Genomic DNA, 16,565 nt, shown 5'->3' with positions numbered 1-16,565 from the left:
ATAACTCTACTTTCCTGAATAATTTAACTGGTAGATTCATGAATGCTCCCTTGGACCAAGAATGCAGGAGCCTAGAAGGCTATCCGCCATGGTAGAGAACCGTCATATATCTTTGTTCATTTTGCAAAAAGCAAAAATAAAAAACGAACAGAAAGATACACCAAAATTAATTGAAGTGTGATGTCTTTGGATTTTTTTGAGAAAGCACCAGGCTGACTACAGTTAGAGTATTAAAAAATGTTATTCTGTGACTACATTTATTATTAAGTCCCATATATTTTTTTAAGGTCTTTTCCCCTTGTTTCCAGGTTCACACAAGTTCCTAAACACATTTCAGTATTTCTCACACCAGTGTTTGCTTCAATGAGGTTGACACTAAGCAGTTTCCTCACCCACCACTGTACAGATCATACAGATATTTTAATTATAAGAACATCATTTCACTTCTTTCGAAGTGTTAAATAATACTCATCTCATTCTGACCAATTTCCCTTGACGAGACTGACAAGATAAAACAGCAGATCTTACTACTGCTCAAGAATATGCAGCAGCATCTGCTCTCATTGTAATTCCATGCTTTCTAGCTAATTCTCATCTTCAGCAACTTTCATTGCAAAGTCTATCATTATCCAATCCATGCTTCCAGAATCATTGAATGGAAACTGCAAGAGCAGATCAGGTTTAGTGAAGTGGAAAAAAGAGAGGCCAATTCACGAAATATGTCATAGAACCCAGTCACACCACACATTGTTCAAAATAACTAGAGCATCTACAATCAACAGTAAATTAGGGAACTAGTGAAAAAAGTTAATGGAACAAATAACGTATCTATAGTTAAGGAATGTTTCTAATTTGGAAAATGATGGGAAATTAATAGACTCTCTTGATAAGTCAACTGTATAATGCATTTGTCTACAGCATTGTAGATCCAAAGGTCAGGGCTCGATGTAATATATGTGCCTATATGCCTAACTTTGATGATCTGATGATTATTATAGCCTTCTGAGATGTCAGACCATGGATTGAAAAGGCAGAGCAGTAGTCAGTCTGGATAAATTTATAATGGGTTATCACAACTTGCAAGACATACTTAAGGTTTGGAGGAAAATAACCTATTTTCACCACACACACACACACACACTCACAAAATGATGTGAATTCCTGTAACTCTTCTCATGTCCCCATGCATTTGACAAGAGAACAGTGACAAGACTCCTAGGACCAGGAGTCGTTTCTGTGATTAGTTACTACATTTTTCAAAACTTAATTTGGGAGGGTGAAAATATCTTATCAGACCAAAAATTCTTCAATGAGTTTTCATGGCTAATGCTTTTTATTAAAGTGATATACCTCACACTGGCACTATATAACCGCTTTAGCTCTGGGATATTCTGATCTAAATTCAGCTTAGAAAACTGATTTAAAAGTATGTGGACCAAAAAGGTTGCCTACCATTTCAGTAAAGTACAAGAATGTTGTTGCCATCAAGCCATCAGCCACTGCAGCCACCCCTGACGGTGCACCCTGAGGGGAAGTCAGGATGGAAAAAACCAGGATACTGGCCCTAGATAGTTAAGATGCATATCAAAGGAATAATTTCAATGAGCCCAGACTCTTGCATCTTCCCATACATACAAAGCACTAAATTCACTAACTTGGGATGTCTGTTTTCGTGTGTGTGTGTGTGTGTGTGTGTGTGTGTGATTAGCAGTAATCTTTTGATGTTCCACTAATTTTTTTTTTTCCAGCAAAAACTTCTACATACCCTGGCTCTTCCCTTACCTCTTTGGGACACTTCCTCAGAGCTATCTGAGAGGCTGCCTCCCAGGCTATAGTCCTCAGTAAAGTCCTCGAACAAAACATAACTCTCAACTTTTAGATTGTGTAGTATTTTTTCCTGTTGACAAGTACTTGTTGGAATATCTTGGCCAAATTTTACAAGACCAGTAAATTTATTCTTGTTTTAATCAATGTGAGTATAGAAAGAATTACAATTATGAACTATATATTTCAGAACTAACAACATATTACTGTTGCTTTCATTTATTCTAGGATATATTATAAATGTAAATTATCATAAAATGTAACATAGTAGATACATATTTGTGAGTATGAAATACTTTTTTCCATTATTTGTTGAATATAAAAGATGAACATTCATCAAAGACACCATTCAGGTTATCTGATGAGTAATTAACAGTCCACACTTAGAAACTTGAAGTTCCAGGGGGACAGACCACTTAGAACGCCTATAAGTGTTATCTTTAGCACTTGCATAGGCAGATTATACAACACATCACAAACCACTGAAGAGGAAATTCTTCAATAATTCACAACACTGCTCATGTTAGAAAATTCTAGTACAGACTAAAAGGACCTTACCAACTCAGACACAGGCGCTTACACATTCATCCCAAACAAACGTTGTTTGTTTATCCAAACAAGCAGGCACCACACTTCATTTTTATTAACTGTTCATATATTTAAATAGCGTTAGTAAATTCCATCTTAGTCTAATCTTTTTTTTTTTTTTTTTTACTTATAAAGGTTATAAATGAAGAACTTCTATTTCCTGAAGAGAGATTTAAAAACACAATCTCATATGCTCATACCGTTTCTACACTGGTCACAGTACCTCTAAAAAAATCACTGGGGTCTCTTTAAATAAGCTCTTTTCTGTCATTAGAGACTGTTAAGCTTTTCAGAGGTAATTCTCTATTCTTCAGCAGTATCTTTACATTTTTGTTCACCGTAACTCTATACAATGTAATAGTATACAATTTTTTAAAATTAGAATACTATAATTCTCAGTAAACTAGCTAAGTAGAGAGTAAAAATACTCTGTACTCAAAATAGACACCACCACAGCAAGTTATTTTCCCCAACTGAAAACATTCTCTAGCTCAAATTGAAAACAAATGACATTCTGGAGCAGAATTTCTTTATTTTCTTTCTTTTAAAATCTGAAAACACATAGTGATGATGGGTTTTTGTCTATTACTCAAACGTTCCCTAAAATCCCAAATTCTCTCCTTAACGTTTGCCATCCGTGTTGTGCTGGATAGACATAGTGTAAATCACATGTAGTGATGTTAATGAAGAAACCAATAATCCTGTAATGAATTACTTCAAAAACAAACAAATAATAGGTCTTTCTTAAGCTGTTAACTTCTGTCAAGATGGTTAGTTTCCCTCTGAGGAAACACTGAACTGGCTAATCACGGTCTCCAAGAAGGACATTTTATGTTATGGTTCTTGAGATAGTTTGCTTGAGAATTTGGCATAGATACACTCCTTTAAAAATATGTATTTTACTTTTGTCGAAAACAATCAGTCTACATACTTCTCTTTTATTCTCATCAGGGATAATCAAGACACACTCAAAATAAGCCAATTTTTCAAAACACGTGAAAACATCCAGGGATAAAAGGATCAGTTTAAATGAGGAAAGACTGAGTCATTACTTAAAATGTTATGTTTAATTAAAAACAAAATATGTCTCTAAACTCAAAAATTTTAAGAGTTCAAACAAAATTAACTTAATGCAAAAACCTCATAATTAATTTATTAAGTGCCTACTACATGATATCATGGAAGCAAAAAAACAGTGAATTAAAATAATCTAATTGTTTAAAATTCATGACAAATTAAAATAATACTGTTACCTTAATAAAAGCTTTTTAAAAATATTGGCTTTTGTTTTAAACCAAATATGAATTTACTTTCTGTACTTGGGCAGCTTCTTTGTTTGCTTATGTAAGTAGATTGGCTGGATTGTGGGTTAAGATTGTGGGTCTTAACGTTTACAGATGTTTACCCACTTATCAAAATAAACGGCTTAGAAAATAGAAACACTGATGCTACAATAAAAATCACAGGTCCCTTTAGATTTACGGACTCTTTTAGTAGTGAACCTCTGTGCTTATATCATGTACTCATAGGAAAGAATGGCCAGAATTAATATAATTAATTTTGCTGACTATCATGGGCCAGGCATTTAACAAATATTACTCTAGTTAACATGACTACGTTTTGTTATTGTTATTATTGTTAGGTTTGAACCATACGAAATCTTTACTTCTGAAGGTAAAAAATGGTTAAGTATTGAGACATCATTATCTCCACTGTACACAATATGACTCAGAGAGGTTTACATGGGCAGCTGGATCGCTTAGCTCATAAAAGGCTGGGCTGTAATTCAAACCTACTATCTTTGACACCAAAACACATCCTCCATCCAAACAGGAAAGAGGATCCTGTGACTTACTTTTGAAATTTTCATTTTCTATGTTTTTAGTTTCTCAATTATGGGGTGGGGGCAGGGAACATGTGGACAAAACCTATGGAGATAAAAAGTTGAGATGTGATCATAACTTTTAGAGAATTCTAGTCTTTTTAGTGACTACTAGGACATGGCATGGTTGATTTCTATCTTATTTCCTTCCTCCATCAATTAAATACTTATTATTCCTACTCTTGCCAAACACTGGTCTAGATACTGTGGATATAAGTGTGGACAAACCAGTCAAAAATCTCTGTCCTGAAGAAATTTATATCCTAGTAGGGGGAGAGAGACCGTAAGCAAATAAGTAAAATACATATTCCAGATAATGATAAATACTAGGAGAAAAGGAAAGCAGAGAAGGAGAATGGGAGCACTGGATTTGGAGGGAAACAATTTAAAACAGGGTCATCAAGGAAGATCTGAGAGGGTAACATTTGATCAGAGACCAAAAAAGAGAAGAGGCAGCAAGCACATGGAATCTGTATCAGGACATATTAGGCAGGGAATGGCAACTGTAAAGGCCCCGAGGCAGCAACCAGCTTGATACGTATCAGGACAGTGTTCCTGAGACATCTATAGCAGATGAAGTCAGACAGTAAAGGGAGGTATAGCTGGAGGAGGTCCTGATCACTGAGGGCCTTATAATCCATTCTAAAGACATTGGCGGCCAATGGAAACAAGACATAATCTGATATACTTTAAAAGCATTACTCTGACTACTGTGTCGTGAACAGACCATAAACAGGTAATACCAAAGCAGGGAGACTGGCTAAGAAGTCATGTCAATAATGCAGGCTAATGATGCTTTTGTGGACCAGGGTGACGGAAATGGAGTCAGTGAGCAGTAGTCAATTAAAAAAAAAATTGAGTGTACTTTGAGGGGAGAACCCGTAGGATTTGCTGGTAGACTGGGTATATAAGGAAAACTGAGGAGACAAAAAAAAAAGCAATACCTATAACTAAATCTGTCTTTTTGTACCAAATATGATGCTACTTTTCATATGATGGACGGGCACATTTTGCTTAACAGCACTGACCAAGGGAAAAATGTTACACTATTACATATCAAAAGAAACAAAGAAAAAATAGACTACCTGATTCACTAAGTGTTAAGGATAAACATTCATGTACCTTGGAAGAAACTTTCTTTAACATAGAGTAAAATTTTAATGCAAAAACCCATTCATTGGGGAAATGGACCAGCAGATATAATTTCATTAAAGAATGTACTACATGACTGAGAACTCCTTGAGCAAGGGTTTTTTGGCCTCAGCCTAGTCTATCATATCTAGTACATAGTAGGTGTTCAATGGTCTTTTGAAAAAAACTAATTGAATCCGAATTTTCCAAATAGAGGTCTCTTTGTTAGGAATTACATGTGTTACATGCATCTGAAATTTTCTGTATTCGCTCACATGACTATTTGTAGCTATGTCCTTATGTTTGTTTTTCAATGAATATATTATTCTTGTTTTAGAATTATCTGGATACAAGCCAGAAACAAAGAAGTTACACTATCACGCAGAATCATCTTTATCTTTTCTAGACTTACTCACGAGGGCAAGAAGTGTGGCTATCGCCTCCGTAGAGCACCTTACACTGCAGGTGCCCACGGAACATTTGTTGCACTAAATTGAATAATGAAAATACCATTTCAAATGCAAATAAATAAAAACCCTTTACTTCTAGATAGTCTCTTCTATAAAGCGCCTTCATTCATGTGTTTGTTGGTTGCTTTCATTTGTTTTGTTTTGATTTCAGACTTTGTTTTAACCTGGGGTTGGTAAGAGTTCTCATAATTGGTCAGCAGGGCTAAACAAGCCTGAGGCTATCACTGACAAATTTAAGATGCAAATCTCACAGAAGGCAAAGAGTAAAGAGAAAAACAGAGTGAGTGCGGAGGGTAAAATAAAGGAATGTGAAAAAAAAAAGAGAAAATGAAGTAATTTTACATCGGTGGTAGAAGGGAATGAATTCTGCATCAGTCCTATAAGTTATGTATCTTGATCTAAATGTTAAAAGATCAACAGGTAGACACACACATGCAGACAAGAATTTTTCTAAATAAACCTTTTTAAAAATCAAAGTTTGGATTAGAAACCTAAAAGAAGTTACTGTACACTGCCCTACAGGTCTTCTAAGACGCTTTCAATCTAATGGAACGACATAATCATCAAAAGTCCTTAAATACAATATCTAGGAGTTTCTTAATTTGCAGATTCCCTTGAAGCAAGAAATGCATGCAAGGCAAGTGCTGAGTTACAGGCTGCTTCAGGTGGGAAGGGGACTGGCATCAGGTGCTCCTCTGCCCCAGGGAAGCCTACACAGAAACGATGGTTTGCACTAAACAGCAGAATTTGAGTATTTAGTCATCACACTGTCCACTACTGTCCAGATTTACAAAAGACACTACTGTCCACTACTGTGATCTGTGTCCAGATCACAAAAAGCTCACTAATCAAGTGATTCTGTAGATTAGCTGAGACCATGACATCCAGGTGTCATCATATACCTGCCTCCAGTCAAGAGATAAGGCTGTCAATACCTGTGTCCTTAAACTGGGCCTTAAGCAAACATTCTACGCACATTACCATCACCTACGTGTCAGCAAAAGGAAAAAGAGTATAAACGAGCATGAAGTCCCCACATACAGCCAGTCTCACATTTCTGCAATACATTTCTGCTTGTGGTACAGAGCTCCACTGGCCTAGAGCTGTAAGAAAGATGAAATGCAGCACGAGATCCAAGCAGCTGCTGAATGCTGAGCTGAAGTGAGATGCCGGAAGCAGGATGAGTGACAGAGATCACTTAAGGGCACACAGGAGCCCAACGTCGACAGGGGCTGCACAGCTCTGGCATCCTGTGAAAAAGCAGTAGATGGACCAAACTGATGCGCACGCATCAGGAAGAAGTAGCTGACTCTAAGCAATGGTGCTGGGCAGGCTAGGAGGCGGAGAGACATTGTGGCACGCAGCAGCAGGCCCTGCAAACCGTTGCTATAGCCACAAACCAAAGGACAGTCTTCACGTGTACACAGTGTCAAAAGGACCACTTTAGGTACACCCACACCCCCTGAGAGCAGTACTGCCATACTGCCATCCAGTCATGAAAGGCCACTAATGCCAGCTGTTTTGACAACACCTGGAATTAATGAATTACTAGACATATATTCAAAATGGAATGATTATTTCATTAACTTTGGACTGAAAAAAAAATCACATTTTGAAAACACCATAAATTCTAATAGAAAAACTTTTTTTTTTAAGTGTATAATGGCCTGTTATTATCACAGTGCTTCTATGGTAATAACTATGCTTCATTAAGATGCTTATTTGTTTTTAAACTATTAGTATCTCTCTGTTACACTGAATTTATTGATGTAGCGTTAGAGATAATATTTGGGTTGAGTACAGGACAAAATTAGGAAGCTGTTCACAAGGTCAATACTAGGAAGTCAATACGTCGCCTTGGAGAAAGAAAACACAGGACCAGCAGCTTTTTACAAAGAAGAGTTGTGAAACAACACAAAGTCCCTTAGGGTGACTGTGAGTTGGGGCAGAAAAATGTTGTGGTTATAACTCAATGCTGAAGGTTTTTAAGAAAAAGAAAATAAAAGGACGTTTAGATATGAAATACACTTACCTTGGGTCTGACTTTTTCAGTAAGTTTTCCAGATATTTATTGAATTAAATGGGAGAAATGGCTTAAATGATAGCACAAAAGATACATATAAAGCACACGGAAGAATGTTTTGCCTGAGGTGTTGAAAGCTCTTGAATAAAACTAGTTCACAAAGAGAAGACGTGGAGCTCAGGCAAACAGTAGACATTTAGTAAACATTCCCTGAATGCATGAAGAAGCTGAGATAGTTTAGATACAAAGCAAGAGTGACCGGGGACCGGTGCCTCTTGAAAGCCAAAGGCCATTCTGAATGGAAACTAATACGCAGAGTTCAAGGAAAATGGGTCTTTCCCAAATCCCCGCTCTCTAGGTTCCACTGAATGGAAAGGACCGTCAATCTACTACAACTTCTGCTTTCTTCCTCCTCTGACAGCTGCTAGTCTTTCTACCTTTTTCCTCCAGAAGAGGCCAGGAAAGGGTACCCTGTTGTTGGTTCCTCGTTTCTTCCTCCGGTCAGGTCACCATGATGTTTTAATTCCCCCTCCCCATGTCTCTTTACAGTGGAGGGGAGGTAGACCTGTCCCTGCCAGGCTGGTCCTCAGGGATGGGACGGAATGTGCACCACACTGGCAGGGGAAGCATGCGATATGGTGTTCAAGGGATGCGTACACCACCGCGAAACGATGCCAGTCGAGGTGCTGGTGTTGGGGGGGCGCCCAGCAGGAAGGAATGGAGCGTGTGGCTGCACGGAGGAGTGCACTATGGGAATACGCCTTTAAGAGTATGTTAAAAGTTGTGGTGTTTCATCCTGATAACAAGGCTGTATATAGAAAGGATAGAGTTGGAAAGTGTGTGTGTCAAAGAAAAGACATGCAGTTTTGTGGATAAGATATAGTTTTGTAGTGAGGGTATGGTTTTGGTCAGGGGATATAATTGATTGGTCTTTGTGAGTTCCTAGATGTTGGATATATGTGTAACTTTGGGTTCTAACAGAGCTGGACAAAAAACACATTCCCTACCAGGCTATTCAGAGCTATGGCAAACTCTGAGGTAAAGAGAAAAGAGTACAGTCATTCAAATGTATAAATATATGAGGGTCTTTCTGAAAGACAGTGCACTAATAAACGGAGAGATTCCCACACAAGCCTATCACCACCATAATAAATATATCAGAAACATTTATGACCGTTTTATGTGCCACCTGTCTTACAGTAAGAATGATGGCCTGGGTGATCTTTCAAAGGATCTTCAAGTCTTAAAGTTTTCTGATATCATTCAATATTAAAAAGGTTAACCACCAAAAGACCGCATGGGTCTTAAAAAGAACACAAATGAGGCCTAATATATATATGCCTCTGTGGCCACATCCACCCTAGGAAAATAAAGCAGACACTTGAAAAATTTATGCATTGAGTTTAAGGAAAGGAACCAAGGCACTTTGGGCTCACTTATCAACTGGACATTTCTTTTGATTTCAATATTATGCTTAATTTCTCTAACATTTGGTGTGTGTAGACTCAGCATAACTATAGAGACAAATACTGTCTCAATTTGGGAAATCCCAGCGGTGAGATGAAACCCATATCATTGTGATTTCAAGAGAAGAGCTGTTTTCTGAGAAGTACTGATATAATTTCATTTCACCAAATTAATATAAGCTATAAGGCGAGACTGTCAGGGACTCTGTTTATATATTGACATTTACACACATTCACAGCAATCACCCTAAGCCAATATGTAGTATAGTGAAGAGTCCAATTCAGGTGAGAAAGACCACTTATTAAAACCCTGCTTGTAATCACCTAAGAATAAACATATTCCTCAGAGGATGACTTGCATACAGTGAGGTGTTAGTATTCTCCTAATTTTATTCAGTTATTTAAAGGTTCAGTCTCACCAGTGAATAATGCACAGGTTATTTCTTCTTTTTGATTCCCCTTCAGGAGAAGAATGTAAAAAGTCATATAAACATTTTGTTTGGGTGAAAGAGCTAATGAGTCCAAAATACTTGTAAAGATGATGCTTTCTGAATCACTGGGAAAGCTAAATGGCACATCTGCTTATTTGGTTAAAAAAAATCTCTTTATCTAATAAGTCCAAAATACTTGTAAAGATGATGCTTTCTGAATCACTGGGAAAGCTAAATGGCACATCTGCTTATTTGGTTAAAAAAAATCTCTTTATCTAATAAGACTGGCATCAGTGATTCATAAAATTTCTTCAGTTCAAATTTTAGCTCAGAGGCAAGAGGGAGATGAATAGACCTACTAGGGCTTCCCTGGTGGCGCAGTGGTTGGGAATCCGCCTGCCAATGCAGGGGACACGGGTTCAAGCCCTGGTCCGGGAAGATCCCACATGCCACGGATCAGCTGGGCCCATGCACCACAACTACTGAGCCTGCGCTCCAGGGCCCGCGAGCCACAACTACTGAGCCCACGTGCCACAACTACTGAAGCCTTCACGCCTAGAGCCCATGCTCCACAACAGGAGAAGCCACCGCAATGAGAAGCCTGCGCACCACGACAAAGAGTAGCCCCTGCTCGCCGCATCTAGAGAAAAGCCCACATACAGCAACGAAGACACAACACAGCCAAAAATAAAATAAATTAAAAAAAATAGAGCTACTAAATAAAATCCTCGACACAGCTATCCACCTTTCCACTGTAAATAATGACTGCCTACTTCTAGCAAAGTTAGATCAGTGCGCTAGTAATCTAAATAGAGACTACAATTTAAGTGTCAGCTGTTCTGTACGACCAAAGAGGAAGAAGTCAGCAGAGGTGACTAGCAACTTGTGGTCTACAGTCATTTTTATTTATTTATTTTTTCTTTTTTTTTTTTTTGCGGTACGCGGGCCTTTCACCGCCGTGGAGCACAGGCTCCGGACGTGCAGGCCCAGCAGCCACGGCTCACGGGCCCAGCCGCTCCGCGGCATGTGGGATCCTCCCGGACCGGGGCACGAACCCGTGTCCCCTGCATCGGCAGGCGGACTCTCAACCACTGCGCCACCAGGGAAGCCCCATTTTCATTTCTTAAATAGCCTGTATGTCTCCTTGACCTGAGAATTTCCAGGTTCTTTATTCTATAACATGAATATAATTTTTCAAAATTATATCTTACCAATGTTACCTACAGAATTAAAGCCTATGGGGATACTATTAGGTAATAATCTTTCCAGATAATGTTTAATTATCTGATGGATCATTTCTCTGAATTTGTTTTATACTTCTTTTCCCTTAATACTTCTGTTTTAAATATCCCTGTTTTACCATTCTTTTTCTGGAATGGCTTCTAGACAAGTGGCCTGTAGGAATTGTAGTTACCTATACTAAATTAAAAAAATAAGAATACAAAACTGCATAAACAATTGCAGCAAAATTAACACTTCTAAAACAGCCCTGAGTGAGAGAGGGGCATGGACTTATATACACTACCAAATGTAAAATAGATAGCTAGTGGGAAGCAGCCTCATAGCATAGGGAGATCAGCTCGGTGCTTTGTGACCACCTAGAGGGGTGGGATAGGGAGGGTGGGAGGGAGACACAAGAGGGAGGGGATATGGGGATATATGTACAGCTGATTCAATTTGTTATAAAGCAGAAACTAACACACCATTGTAAAGCAATTATACTCCAATTGCTTTTTAACAAAGATGTTTAAAAAAAAAAAAAAACAGCCCTGAGACCAAAAAGAAGAAAACTGACTGCAAATGTGTGTTTAGTATGTATGTGCAGAGGCACTGAGAAGATGCTGATAGAACTGCTGGCAATGACTCATATATGGAGCTAAGGGAACCTGGACAAATGAACTGAATGGAGATCAAGAATATATTAGAAAAGTGCATGAAAATCTAGGTTTAAAAGGCTGACAAATGCAGAATTTCATTGAAACCCAATTGAGACTACTGAAAGTTTCAAAAAATGGTTATTCTCATGCTCTGTTCTTGAATATAAGTTGTTTTCTAGACATACATATACCTTTTGTATTACCTTTTGACTGATATATTTAGAATTTGATATTATGATCCCAAACATTCATTACTAGTTTAAAATCACAATGTCCTTGAATATACCACATGTTGTCTATAGTTTAAAGACAGAGAAAATATAATGTGAAGAAAAAATGGACAAAATCAGTACATATAATTAAAATAATAATGTAATTATAAAAAGAAAAGTAATTTTGTGTCTCAGAATAGACCTAGTTCCTAAACTTATTAGTTATTTGAAACAAATACTTTTCTTCCGAGATATATGTAACTCTGAGTTGGGATTTTCTATTTCGGGTTTAATCGTACCTTTCACATCTTCATCCTCAATTGTTGTATTTGAACTCTCAGTTGACTCCTGTTGAGAAGAAAATATATTTAAAGTTGCAAACAATGAATAGCTTGACTTTTGTTTTTCTCAAAAAATTGGCAAGTGATATACGTATCATGCAAAATTCTTCAGCAGGCTGTGCGCATATGCCGACATGCAAATGTACAAATATGTTACGTGGTTTTGACAGAAATAAAATGTCAAATGCTGCAAACATTTCAAAAAGGGAGTACTCTGGTTGCCTAATCCCCGAAGCACGATAAATCAAGGTGATTTGTACAAGTAGTCAAAGTATGCAACTTATTTTAAGAGCTGTGTAAGGATGTGTTGTGTTACAGTGCCCCATAAGGTGTGCTTTCTCTAAGTATTGATGAGACGTTGAATATACTAGCCTAATGAATTTGAACCTTAAAAAACAACATTTTTTATTCCCAATTAATTAGTAATTAGTCCTTTCTTTGTGTGAGGCACTATATCAAGCAGTAAATTTGTAGGCTATTTATCAGCCTGACTTCTCTGTAGAGAGAAAAAGCATTTCATTGAATCATTTGACGAAGAAGCTGAGATATGGTGAAAGTACTTTCAAGAAGAATTTCCATGTTTGTGATCAGCACAATGGAATTATATGAATAATTTACTTTCAAGGAAAAAGCAGAGTTTTTTCATTCATTTCTAAATTAGAAACTGGCTTTATTGGTAAGAAACTTGCTCCCATAATGAAAAGACAAAGCTATTTCTCTGTAAAACTACAAATGAAGTTGCAGATTAACAAGCACAGTTAAAAGGACACTGTAACTGCCAGTATTAAGACACGTTCCTTAAAATGGTTGACAAATTTTTCCATTAATAATGTATTAATAAAATATTTCTAGCAAAGAAATTTAGTAATGTTCATAAGAAAGACACAATTTTCTACTTGGAATGATTAAAGGCTACTGCCAAAAAAAATTGGAAACTTCTAATCAATAGCTATGTGTTCAGCAATGAAAACAAATTTTGGAAAATGATGCAAACATTAGTCAGTGTACTTTCAGAGATTCAATATTCAAAAAAGTGATCAAATTTATACAACTAAATATATAATATTTATATTAAATATATAATATTTAATCCAAAGGGACAGACTAATTAAAGATATATCCAGAGTCTCCACAACATAAAACCAAAGCAGAGTCTTCATGCGTTTCTTAATGTGACCTAGTATTCAAATTTAAACTCAAGATGAGGATAAACCCATGCACTGTAAAAATAATGCATGTAAGCAGGAAATATCATGCAACAACTCTTACAAATGACATAGCTAGAATTATCGAAGTGTCCACTCCAGCTGCTATGCTTGGTCTTTCACTTGCTAACGATATTGGAAATAATTGTTCACATGTGTGATGCTCCTGACTACCTCGAGTCTTGTAGGGACTTAGAACATTGTAAGTGTCACGACTGTAAAATACATCTCATATTAAGGAACATAACACTTCATGTTTTTTTACTTTAGTAATTTTAATATTGACCAACTAAATGTTAGACCAGAGAAATGTGTTTTCTAAGACTTTAACACTGTAGATAAGAGTAAGGAAAAGTAAGACCCATGACTATACTTAAAATTTGAGAAAAGTCTGATGAAGTATTTTTCCCTCCCCTTAGAGATATAATAATGGATGAGAAATAACAAAGCAGAAAGATGGAATACGTTCAGGAACTGCCTCCTTTCACCCTACGGACATGTATACAAGTACTGTTATTTAGTTAACATGCTATGCAAACAATTTACAATGGATAGGAAACATCATAGTCTTCTTTCAGGATAAGCAGTTACATGTCTGTTACTGAAATGCATATAATTAAACAAAAACAAACATACTTCACAAGAAGTGAAACTCCCTGATTATCCTCAAATCCATGCCAAACAACAAAAACACCACAAACAACAGGGAATTAAAAGAAAACAAAAAGCACACTATGACAACAGAATGAATAAAATTCAAAAGCAACATTAAATTTAAACAAATAACTATGAACTCAAGTTGATTTTTTTGAAGATAGTGGAATGATATAGCAAGAAATTCTAAAATTTCATGCAGAACACATCTAAAGTACAATGCAGACAGGCATGGGGGGAAAAACCAGATGGAATTGCTTAAGATACACAGGCATCTCGACATACAGACTTGTTAACTGCACTTTTACTAACTAACTGCACCATTCATTTCTCTTTCACAATGTCATTCATTTTTGTTTTCAAAGAAATATGTGTATAGTTCCAGATAAATTAGGCCCAAAAGAAAGTATGGTAGAAAAGGGTAAGGGTTTTCTTTCCTAATTTGAGATTATGAATTAATTTTGCTTTGACTATTTGATGAGATGTGTAATCTTATTAAAGCAAGATGATGTTGATTCTTTCTGAATACCTTGTTTCCATCAGGGTTGTGGATTACAGTAGTTTGGGGCTCCTGAGTGAGAACAAAATGGAGAAAGAAACAGTTCGCATCGGTAAGTACATTCTTAACTAGTGCAGGGACAGAGCAGAGTGAGCCAGCTGACACAACTAAATAGTGACAAGAGCTTAAGCAATGTTAACTGCTGTCAGAGGTTGCAGCTGACAAGATCTCTGATGAAAGATCTCCCTGGTGAGTCCATGAGATACAGCACCTCAGTACCCAGCAGCAGCATGCAACAAGACCTTATTCGTGATCAGCATACAGACAAGGCTTTGAAGTCTGGAGACCTAAAGAGGCACTTGCTGTTTCACAAAGTCCTATATCTTTAACAAACAGCCTTTTAATATCTGTCCCATAGAAGACTGGCCAAGGGCACTGGAGATTAGAACTTTCTGAGATGATCTCAAAGTCTTTGTGAAGATATTTTTCAGCTGTATTAATCTGAGAACAAATTATGGTGTCACAATACACAGATAAATACCCTTGGAAAACCTAGAATCACTGGACAACGCTTAAAAAAGGGCTATCGTAAAGAATGTATTTCACAAGTCCATAAGAAATTCTGAGAAACATTGAAAAGGTTCTAGAACTAATCATATAAACACTGTAATTTGAGACACATTGCTGTTAAATCCCATGTTAATTCATATATATATAAGAAATTTCTGTTTTATAGACTGATATGAAAGATTTGTTTGTAAAGTCATGTTTCCCCATGAAGAATATATTATTTTTCCTATTACTTTCTACTAGAAAATTGAAGAAATAGTCCCAAGCAGAAAATAACAGTCAAATAACTGATGTAAAAAACGATTCAGTGTCAATACATCAACGGCATGCTTGGCACTTTCATTATATGATGTCCTAGCAACTGGGAGTTACTGCAACCCATGGAGAATGCTCTTCAGTCATAAGCACTCTGCCCACTAGACTATCTCATCTCCACTACACTTTATGCTGAATACTTAGAAAGCATATTTACTGCCATCCTTCTTCCCTTCCCTGGCTGGAGGTATGATCAACACTGTCTTTTTTTGCTAGTAAGTAACCTGCTATCTTGATGTGTCCTTCCTTTAAATGTTTTTAAATTGAGCCTTCTGGTTAACTCTAGTGGGACAATCTCCCTAACATTTTCCACTCATCTGAAATTAACAGTACACAGGACAGTAAAAAACCATTAACATTTCTGAAACTCATAAATCAAAACATGGAATAATTTGGGGAAAACATTATGGAACTAAGAACACTGAATGCCAGTATTCAAACCTTGAATTTCAACATAATATGGTCTCAAAGTGTTAAACTGAGTTGTTAACAGTGTGAATTTGATAGAAATGGAAAAAACTGATTCCCATTGATAATTCAAAGCTCTGTGCTATGCAATTTCATCCTTTGGATTAAAGTGAAACAGTGATAATTTAATTTAAAACACAACAAACAAAAAGCTTTAAATTATCCAGTGCCTCTTTATCTCAGAAAGTGAGGTCTTACAAAGCCCTGCTGTCATAATAAGAGAGAAACGGGAACTCTGAGTAAGGTCCACATTTACTTTTGTCTGGCAGTAATCCTCTTAGCTCTCCTTGATGTCAACAGTTGCGTCAGGAAAAGAAGAAACCACTGTTTGCATATCTAGAGCTATCATCAAAAGAAGAGCTAAGAGCAACCAAAGCGCATTCTACGGTATTTCTAAGGCAGCATGCAACACTTTTAACTGAAGACCACAGCTATCGTCAGTACAATGGTCAACAATGAAATGAGGTCATCTCATGTTAGAAACACACTGTTTGACAACTACCTTAACAAAAAGAAAAGAACTTTTCTCATATCTTAGAAAGCAAAAACAAGAACAAAATCCAAAAAAATAAAAATAAAAAATGTATGTATCTATATAGTGAAAGCAAA

General features: G+C 36.7%; 1 protein-coding gene across 32 annotated transcripts in view; it reads right to left on the bottom strand.

Annotated features, from left to right (window-relative positions):
- The window catches only part of CAMK2D (calcium/calmodulin dependent protein kinase II delta), a 275,015-nt gene that overhangs the window by 23,071 nt on the left and 235,379 nt on the right, over window positions 1-16,565 (bottom strand). For 23 of the 32 annotated variants that reach the window (XM_060299011.2, XM_060299023.2, XM_060299009.2 and 20 more), the window contains 2 exons: window positions 14,634-14,675; window positions 12,204-12,252 (listed from right to left, as the gene is read on the bottom strand). In XM_060299011.2, the coding sequence (XP_060154994.1) occupies window positions 12,204-12,252; window positions 14,634-14,675 (91 nt within the window). The remainder of the gene's footprint in view (window positions 1-12,203; window positions 12,253-14,633; window positions 14,676-16,565) is intronic. The other 9 variants (XM_060299029.2, XM_060299027.2, XM_060299017.2 and 6 more) reach the window with 1 other exon arrangement.

Source organism: Globicephala melas, chromosome 5 (assembly GCF_963455315.2).
Source record: "Globicephala melas chromosome 5, mGloMel1.2, whole genome shotgun sequence".
Taxonomy (NCBI): domain Eukaryota; kingdom Metazoa; phylum Chordata; class Mammalia; order Artiodactyla; family Delphinidae; genus Globicephala; species Globicephala melas.
The sequence above is the reverse complement of the archived record's forward strand: the minus strand, read 5'-3'. Positions and strand labels throughout refer to the sequence as shown.